This window comes from Phaethon lepturus, unplaced genomic scaffold (genome assembly GCF_000687285.1).
Source record: "Phaethon lepturus isolate BGI_N335 unplaced genomic scaffold, ASM68728v1 scaffold49123, whole genome shotgun sequence".
NCBI classification, from domain to species: Eukaryota; Metazoa; Chordata; class Aves; order Phaethontiformes; family Phaethontidae; genus Phaethon; species Phaethon lepturus.
In genome coordinates this window covers 8,451-18,168 of record NW_010530720.1, presented here as the reverse complement: position 1 = coordinate 18,168, position 9,718 = coordinate 8,451, and the positions used below count along the sequence as shown (strand labels likewise).

The 9,718-nt window shown below is 38.3% G+C and overlaps 2 protein-coding genes across 2 annotated transcripts; one reads left to right on the top strand and one right to left on the bottom strand.

Annotated features, from left to right (window-relative positions):
- Positions 1-253: 253 nt before the first annotated feature.
- On the top strand, positions 254-2,652 carry PGRMC1 (progesterone receptor membrane component 1; the record flags this gene model as incomplete). Its single annotated transcript, XM_010284338.1, has 2 exons — positions 254-409; positions 2,552-2,652. Coding segments are annotated over 2 exons (257 nt in total), but the record flags the coding sequence as incomplete, so codon positions are not given.
- Positions 2,653-8,137: 5,485 nt separating this feature from the next.
- On the bottom strand, positions 8,138-9,515 carry LOC104616234. Its single transcript, XM_010284337.1, has 2 exons — positions 8,924-9,515; positions 8,138-8,354 (listed from the first exon to the last, which is right to left on the bottom strand). Exons 1-2 carry the CDS (start codon positions 9,441-9,443, stop codon positions 8,218-8,220), a joined length of 657 nt encoding a protein of 218 aa, XP_010282639.1. The 5' UTR covers positions 9,444-9,515; the 3' UTR covers positions 8,138-8,217.
- Between the last annotated feature and the right edge of the window lie 203 nt (positions 9,516-9,718).

The following is a 9,718-nucleotide window of genomic DNA, read 5'->3' as shown; positions in this document are numbered from 1 at the left end:
GTCATTCACTGTCATGATGTTTCAGCAAACTCAGTATCTCTTCCACGGTTTTGTTTCTTGTCCTCTTCCTCTTTTTTTCCTTTATTACCAAGTAGAATAAAACTTAAAAACATTTCATCAGTTTGAGGCACCTCTGACCCACAGGTCAGGGTAGGAACTTATCATCTGTTTCAGTTTAGGGACTGTGATCCATGAAGATCATACACCATCCATTACCTCTGTAATAATGCTGCTTATATTTTTCATTTTGAAGATGGCCCGTATGGGGTTTTTGCTGGAAGAGATGCATCCCGAGGTCTTGCCACTTTCTGCCTGGATAAGGAGGCTCTGAGGGATGACTATGATGACCTCTCTGATCTCAATGCTACACAGCAGGAGACCTTGAGGGACTGGGAGTCACAATTCACTTGTAAGCAATTTTAAACCTATTTACAAAGAAGTAGCTAACTAGTGTGTAGTAAGGGAAGCAATGGTTAAAAAGCTGTTACCAGCTGGAAGCATCAGTCTCGAAACTTACTTTGAGCTAATACCTCCGTTTACTAAGTATTACTGGAATTACTGTTACTCAAAAGAATTAAGGGAATTGTCAGGTTTTCCTTCCGCGTTCTCCCTCCCTCTGCTCCTTACAGAACCACAGGAGAGATGGAAGCACTCTGTCATAGGATAAGATCTGTAAAACCCAAAAAGTTGACAGGAATTGGAAATTAAGAGCATGTTTTTGATACAGTTAAGACCCCATCTATAGAGACGACAAGATTTTAATGATCTGAAAAAATGAAGCTTATGTCCTGTTCAGCTTCTCAGAAATAAGAGTAACACTTAATTATTACTTCTTGGGTAATAGTTTTGAGTTTGAAGAGTTTTGAAGACTGTTTAAACTTGTCCGTTTGCCCTTGGAGCCCTTGATACAACTTTTTTTACTCTGAATAAATTCATGGCCTTGCTGGTGGCTTTATCAGATTATGGACAACTGTATCCAGCTGACTTTCTCAGGTGGTGATCAGGAATGGGCAAATGTCACCTCCACACTTGCAAGCAGCCTGGTCATTACTGTGCCAGTGATGGCCAGAGTGGCAAAGGAAAAAAGGCAACTTGCACACTTGAGATGTTCTAAAATTAACAGAAGGAAGTCACTTTCGTAGTTGTCTTGTTTTTCTATGCTTAGTATTAAAGGTTTAAAAAAGGCAATTCCAACTGTCTTGTGTCGTGTGCCTCAACTTGCTGCTTCAAACCACAGTTTTATGGAGATTGCTGTGTTGACTTTGTACCAAGGCATGCCCACTGCTATGATTTTTTTTTCTCCCATTGTGTATCTTGTTGATGAAAAATAATTCCTCCATATTTCATGATGCCTTTTAGGCAAATGAACACCAAAAGGATTATTTCTACTCAGACAAGACAAAAAATAAATGTATCAGTTGTTTGTATTGATGAATTTTTATATATATATATAGATAGATGGAAAGTGTATATACAAAAAGCAGTATAGTGGAAATCAAATGGGTTTTGTTTTTAAATCTAGTGTTCAGTATTAAAAGATTTACTATCACTAGCTAGAATGGAGCTTTCTTCCACATATAATGTCATTAGACTGTCTCAGTCCTGACCTGATGTGCCCTTACTATTTCAGCGCTTTTCCTGCCTTAAGACTTAATCACGCCACACTGAATGGCTGTTTTCTGATGCTAACAAGTATGTTGCAGAAACCAGAACTATGCTACCAAATATCTGACCTAAACTGGTGTTTAAATCTGCCTTTTCAAGAGTCGGGCATCAGGACTGACAGTGACCTGCACTCTTTTTATTACTATGTTTCTAGTAAATTTGGCGATTAGTGGCTTTAAATTCTTACTAATTGTAACAACAATAGTCCAAAATACCTGTAGTCAGAGGCATCTTTTGTTTTGTTGAAGTTGACAGATGGGCAACATAGCATAGCTCTCAGTTCTTACACATGTATGATCTTAGCATTTTTACATGTTCAAAAAGAGATGTAAGATAAGGCAGAGGCTTAGATGCATAATGGGATCACAGAGCCATCTTCATCTTGGGGAGAAAGGATCTCTCTTCTGTCCTATTGGATATTTTCAACATATATTACAAAAACAAAAACCCTTCCAAGTTGAGTACATGTACACATATGTATGTACATACATGTATAATACGTAACGTAAATATTCTAACAATGCCATTAGTTGAAAAACTAGCTTTGTCATTGGCAAGAGAAATAATCTAATCCAGGATTCTGTTTCTGTAGCTGGATGAGCCCCTTAGTTAGCATGTGTCTTTACATTCAGTCATCTTTTGGCGTGGGCAACAGGAGAACTATAGTTACATTCACTTTGCATGTTTCTTACACTTACTACAACATTAATAGTAGTTCAGGTAGTTGATTTCAGCTTTTCTCCTTACCACCAGTGTTTGGAAGAAGTTGCGGAGAGCTGTTCTATTATAATATAGGCATCTTGTTAATTGAGGAAACAGAGATAGGACTTGAAAAAGGTACATCTTCAGGGCAGAATAATGACTTGGATTCTTTTTTTTTCCCCAGTTAAGTATCACCATGTTGGTAAGCTGCTGAAGGAAGGGGAGGAACCCACTGTATACTCTGATGAAGAAGAAAAAGATGCCCAGGATGCAAAGAAAGACTAGACAGTGCAGTGAGGAACAGTCTATTTTTGAATTGTAAAGGATCATTTGTAACATTCCACTTCTGTTTTACAAGTTGCAACAGCAGCAATGCTTACAAAAGGTCCAGAATTAGCGTGAATTGTTTTTCAAAGGTTTCCCTCTCAAATTCAGTGGTAAACTACTGAAGGTCTAAGATCTGTCTTCCTTTAAACCAGCATAATCTAAAGTGTGCATGAAAAATGTCTGTGCAAAAGTAAACTACAATTTTGGCAATAAAGGACTATTACTGTTTTTCTTCTATCACCATTTAGTGCAGAGTAGGTTGAAATCCAGTTTTTCATTAACAACCTAGCACTGTGGACACAAGCACAAGAGTAACTTCACATATGCAACACAAATTCCACTAAATCTTGTTTTGTGTTAGCTTCTGCAGGATCTGGGCCTTGGATTGTAATTCCTTTAGAAAAGGGACTATATTTTATTTGTCCATGAAGCATCATACTTATTTGTGGTGCGATGTAATTCAATATTATGTAAGATAATTTGGCTTTTAAGGAGTTACATAGCGGCTTACAGGTGAAACTAACTTCTTTTAAAAAAATTAAAATTTTTGAGATGCTAAATCACTTCAGATACTTAGAAAATCAATAAGGACTGATTAATACTTGATGTATTCAGTCATGCATAATTATGCATGGATTAATATTCTTTGTTTACTTTTAAAGCACATCTGAAGTGTTACAAAGGTTTAGATACCGAGTATAACCAGGCATCCCTAAAAACCAGGTACATCATGAAGTGTGACTCGACTGGACTACCGTTCATTCACTTTTCCTCTTAGTAAAACTCTTCTGTGAATTTTAGCAAAATGATAGTAAATGGGGAAGATCAGCTGCCATTGATTCATAGGCCTAAAAAAAGACTACTTGCTGGTATGGCACGATTAACAAGTGCTCTTGCACATGCAGCTTTAGCAGAAAAATGTTACTGGTGAATGTAACTTCTTAAGTTTCCTGTACAAAATAAAAAAAACATGGTGTAAGCCGTGTCTGTGTTGAGGCCTTTGTTGCTCTGGAACATTGCCATTAAAAGAAACTGCACAATCTCATGAACAACCAGCAAAGCTATAATCTGGGGGGCCTGACCTTTGAATTGCCTTTTACTTAGTTGCTCTTAGCTCACATCTGTGCTTAATTACTAGGTTTGTTCTATGTAACCTAGTCTTCTACCAGAGGAGGCTTGGTAAATGGATTTGACCAAGGAATAAATGTAAATGTGCTCCTTCATCATCCAAAATACTTCTGCAAAACTTTCTCAGAAATTCCAGGGAGATAACTAATCATTTGCTGATCAGTTGTAAATGTGTTTCTTGTCCAGGTGATTCTGCTCGGGTGCCTCTCTGGTATAGTTCCCCCTGTTTAGTTTCTCCCGTGCAGTGGTCTGGCCGAATTGTTTCAATTTGGCAACATGACCAAAATGATGAACAAAGGCCTGAGCAGGAAGGTGTAAACTAAGCAAAATTGTTCGGAAATAGAGTGCATTGCCCAACAGCAGCTTTTCACAAACAAGTTGACACAAGATGTTGAGGTGCCCGAGGACCATCTGTGGTGAGAACAACTGACCTTCCCTCTCCTAACACTTTCATGGCATGTTGTTTTGGTTACACTGGGCCTTCAAATGAAGAGTGCAGTTGTTTGAGCCAGCTAGCTTCCGTAAAATGGTACTGTATGAACTACCTAATGAAGGTCTAGAGACAAATGTAAATCTTGTCGTGACCTTTGTGTTGCTATTTTATTTTTAGAGGCATTTATACTCTTTGCAAGCTACTACTAATGGCTTACCTCAAATCAGAAATGTGCTTTTTTATTTAAGGCAGAAAATAAAATACTCTTGCATAATGGTGGTGGTTGTTTTTATTTACTGCAACTAAATGTGATACTTAATCCTCTCCCACTGTTTCAAGCTTTATACTGTCCTTCTCCAATGTTTTACATTATTGAACACATGTTCTAACTGAATGCCTGTAACTGCAGTTCTGTAGCATAATTTTAACAGAAAATTAAGTACAGAACGTGAACATGTTGTATAATATGCTTTGCTATTGCCAAAAGAGAGTTAGGCATAAAAAGGCCCAAGCAATCGTTAACACTGAGCAAAAGCTAGAGCTTTGGAAGGCTGTCATGCAGTGGAACTAGGGTAGGCTGTAAGCCACCTTTCAGTGGACCCAAACATCTGACTCTTAAGTTAGTCCAGAACGTATCCTGAGGAACTGAACACTCCTTTAAATATTCATCTGTACATTGCAACATGATGCATCACAAAGAATAATAATAAATAAGAACTACACAGAAAACTGGCAGTAACACAAGACAAAGCTTAATGTTAATCATCCGTGCCTCTCGGGAAGGAAGTATTACACTTTGGTAAGACCACTACTTTTTCAGAGAAAACAGAGAATTTATCGTGAAAGGGGAAGAAACAAGTCACAAAAGCAGTGGTTTTCTGAAGCAGCAGTCACGGATTTTATTTTTCTTTTAACGTGCTGGAGAAAATGGATGGGTTTTAGCTTCTTTTTTACTGCAACATGATCCCTTCCTTCAACAGCAACTGGCTGCAATGACTAAGCAAAAAGAACCGTGCCAAGTAGCTTATCGGATTGTACATCAACCAAGTAGGACACGATGACCAAGTAAGAGCAGAGACTGTCAGCAATCTCCCTCATCTGAAGTGTCCAAACACGCATTACTTGTGTGTGTCACAAAGGCATACTTGAGGGGCTCTAGGACAAATCAAAACAAATCTAATTTCCAACTGGTTCTGGCATACTGTCAACTGCTTTGTAAAATTCAGATATTCTTTTATCTGGACTCTACCTGCTCTTAATCCGTGCTGTTTCAGTTAAAAACAAAAAAGTTCAGTAATGAGTGCTTATGTCAAGAGTTATGCAAGGGGTTTTACAAAAGGTGAGGCACTTCTATGCATTGCCTGAATCCCTGGATTAAGAAGAAAGGGCTTTATATCACAATTACTCTATTCTTGGATTTCAAGCAGATGGATTGATGTAATAATGCTCATTGTGTATTTCTGCTTTAAAAAAACAGCCTGCAGGATTTTGACTTCAGCATTCAGCACAAGGTACAACCAACCGGCCATGTATTTCTGCTAACAAAGCTTAGTTCAGACAGCTCTCCTGAGAAGACTTGTGTTCTATCTACTCCATTAGGAGGCATTTTCCGTAGTTCTGTACAGAAAATCAGGTTTGATTGCAAGATCTGCAATCTCGGGGCCCTACTTTGTATGTGTCAGAGCAAACAGTGTTTCCATAAGCCTCCCCCCCATCTCTTGAAGTGCCAGCTGAGTTACAAGCACACACGCCAGGCTCAAACTGAAAGGTGTGAAATTATGCCAGAAATGTTACACATTTCTGTTGCTGAACTATATAAATGCTGACTTTAATGTACCTTTTCACCTATTAACTGTTCTAATTGTCTAAACATGCTGTAACTTTCATACTTGACATGTGACATTTACTCCTATAACTATTGAAATTTAATCTACAAAGCGATGTATCTTAAAAGTTTCAAAGCAAACGGTTATATGTAGCTTTAAAGATTAGCCTTCAGGATAATACTTAACAGGCCAGCGTATGAAAAGATGGGGCTCAAATTAAGCATGTCGATAGGAAAAGTAAGGAATTACTATTAAAACACCTGAAAACAGGTTCTAAATAATGCCACCTGTAAACAAATAGGAAACACAAAAGTTCTGTTTCAGTATCAAGATTACAATGGTGTCTCACATTTTATTTACTAACAATGTTTTACACAGAATGAGATAGAGGATTTGCTTTATCAGTTTCAATCAATATAGGTTAACTCAAGAAGCAATTACAGAACTGGTGTATTTATTTGTTACTGAATATTGTGACAACATGTTGTTAAAACACTGGAAGTGTACACCGAAGGAAATCTTTAATTCCTGCTCCCCAGATTACCAAAAAGTACTTCCTCACCTGTAATGGAAAGGCCTGTTCATGGGAAATGGGTACTTATGGGCACAGAACTGTCTATAGATTAACAGAGGGGGAAGTTGCGTTGTCTTTAATCCGCAAATATTGCGTAGAGAAAAAACACCCTTGGTATGTCATATCAGTGCAACTGAAACATTTTACACAGTCAACAAATACAACAGTTGATCTTCATTATAACTGTATAAAATACTAAAAAGGAGACTTAAGAGGGGCATAAATATTCTCCAAAATAGTCAGAAAATATTTCTGTCAAGAAAATAAGATCTTTTTAGGTAAAAACAATAGATTAACAGTACTTGGAGTAGCAACCATTTGCCATTCATGACCCTGAAAAGGCACTCAGCATCTGAACATGTGAACGGAGAAGACTGGTAAAACCTGGCTTGGAAGCCTGTAGGAATCGCCAGTATTGAACACTGAACACCTATGTACCATGAACAATTACAATTTTTTGTTATTACTATGTATTAGAGCAGAAGTTACAAACAGGGGTAAGATTCTACGTAATGAAGGCAACATTATCACATTAACTTAGTTTATTGACATATAATAAATAAAGCATACTAAAATGAAAGCTGAAATAACCAGGGTATTGAACTTAGAACTGGTCCTCTATATCTTGCTAAGGGACTTCATCCAAAAGCAATTGTGGCTGTTTTCTAAATATAGCCAGCTGAATAAATATGGATATAACTCAAGCTCCTAGACTGCATCTTCACATTTTTACCTACATGCAGCACAAGTCTGACAACATTTCACAATTCCTCTGCAAATTATTTGTAAGCAAACTCATACTAAATAGTTGTCTCACTACATGTGCCTTCAGTATCTTGTGAACAAATTTTCAGCCGGGGACCATCACCATGCTGACAAGCATTACCCTTTCACTATCTAACATTCAGAGCTTTGCTTAGACAATCGTTCAGATTCCTGGAAGCACTACATCTAGCACAAGTTCAGTGAAATCCTTCCTCAAAGACCAGCAAGTTTTCAGAAAGACCTCTAGAACTGTGAATAGAAAATAAGCATTTTTCCAGTGTGGGTTTTAAAGAAGATGCTTGGGGTTGGGGTTTGGTTTTTTTTCATATTTGGAAATCTGTTACTTCCCACCATTGAGTATAAATGTCCCCCACACCTTCCAGTCCCATCATTTTAACAATCTGATTGAGCAGGCACTTCATATGCTTGCTCTAGGATTTACATAGCTATGTTTTTTCCGCAATGACTTGTTATTACTAAATACTGTAACTTTGATATTTACATGGTTCCTTACATTCAATCAGAATATAACACTCAGATCTCAATCTGTAATCTTTCAAATTCCTAGCAACTGATCCATGAAAGTTTATCTGGCCCTGGGGAAAGTTTTGGTCCTCTGTTATCCAAAAGGCAAACGCAGATTCTGGTTTTGTGGCTCATTAAACCAGTTAGATACTCTAACCGAAGGAACTACTTAAGCAAAAACAACCCCAGTATTTCATATACCTTTTAATGGTCAAAGGGCTTTCTTCTCCCACTTATGTATAAAAACTTAAGAGCTATTATATAGTAGCTGTTCAGCATCCTCTTCTGAGCTCTGCTCCACAGAAAGTATCTGAGCAGGGGTTTGTCTGAATTATCTCAAAAGGAAACAGAGGACATCCTCTGACATCTGCATCCATCTCCCTTTTCAACATTAATTTCCTCTCATCTCCTGTAGATAAGTATATGAAAAAGTTACTTGAAATGAGTTTGTTGGGGCACAGGGCCCAACAAGGGGTATGGGGAGGTAGCTGTAAGCTGAAAGCAAACTGTGAGAGGGCTGTGAGTAACAACAGCCAGCAACATAGCAATCCCGTATGGAGAGGAGGTGACAACCTATATAGAAATTCACTAATGTCAGGCACTACTTCCCACCCAGAGGTACCACATATTGAGATGCCCAACAACGTTTTAGTTGTCTAAAGCACAGTGAGTTGTTAGCATGCATGTTATTAACAGAATAACCACCAATCTGCTAATGCCCATGACAGATACTTTGCTAGCCAATTAAATAGGCAAATACTACTCTTCAACTGCAGCTGCATGTAATGTTTCTGAGCTAAACTGAACAAACCTTTAACTGCAGGGAGGTCACACACTTTTTTTATGCCATGTTTATACTTTTAGAAACTTTTTAAAAAACACTTACCACTCATCACTGTAAGAACCATGGCAACTAACCTCACCTGCCAGAGACCTGTCAAATTCAGTCACCTTAGTTCTGGTGTTCCTCTTTCTCACCTGTCCTCTGGAGGGTCTCCTGAAGTGCTGAGCCATCACAAGGGGTGACATCTGGTGCTGCCACGGTGGTGCGAAGTGTCTTGAATTTCACTTTGTTGTGGAACATTTTCTTACATTTTCTTTGTATCTTTCTGAGTGACTCCAGCTGCATGCAACTGTCCATCTCTGAAAAGCCACATTCATCAGATAAAAGATTAGAAGAAAGCTTTTTTCGCTTTTTCTTTATTTTGTGAGCATTTTTCTCCTCTTCCCTGGATTTTCTTTCACTTGCCTGTCCTTCATGTCTTAAGTTACTACTAGACCTCTTGCACGATTTTTTAAGCTTAGCTTCACACTGCCTTGCTGAGCCCTCATGGACAGAATTAGAACAGAAGCTACATTGGCTGCTTTCCTTCTCTTGACCTTCCAGAGTTACATTTTTAAGGTAAACCAGTAATTTTCTTTCCCCGGCTCTTGCAGGCAAGCACCCTTTATTACAATTGATGTAAGTTTCTTCACACCTCCTTTCTGTTCTCTTCATTGAGTCGCTACGTGCCTCTCTAAAGTACTCGGAATCACTGATCTCTTCCAACAAATCCTTTAATCTGCAAGCAGATCTACATGCCTTGTATGGTATGGTGCCTTCATTGCTACCATCTTCTAGTTTGAATTCCCTACCATGAGTAACAGCAGTGCAACCCAAAGAATGATTCAGTCCAGGATGTGGTAAGTTATCAACAATGAGCGAGTCATTCCTCTGCACTTGCAACTTTTTTGCAAACCTACCCCCATAGGTCTTGTTTTCTAACACTGCGT

Excerpts from the sequence above, each read along its gene's own strand:
- LOC104616234 (XM_010284337.1), bottom strand. The coding sequence starts at position 9,443 with ATGAAGAGAACAGAAAGGAGGTGTGAAGAAACTTACATCAATTGTAAT. Across the intron at positions 8,355-8,923 it reads GGAGACCCTCCAGAGGACAG|GAGATGAGAGGAAATTAATG; the intron begins GTGAGAAAGAGG and ends ACTTATCTACAG.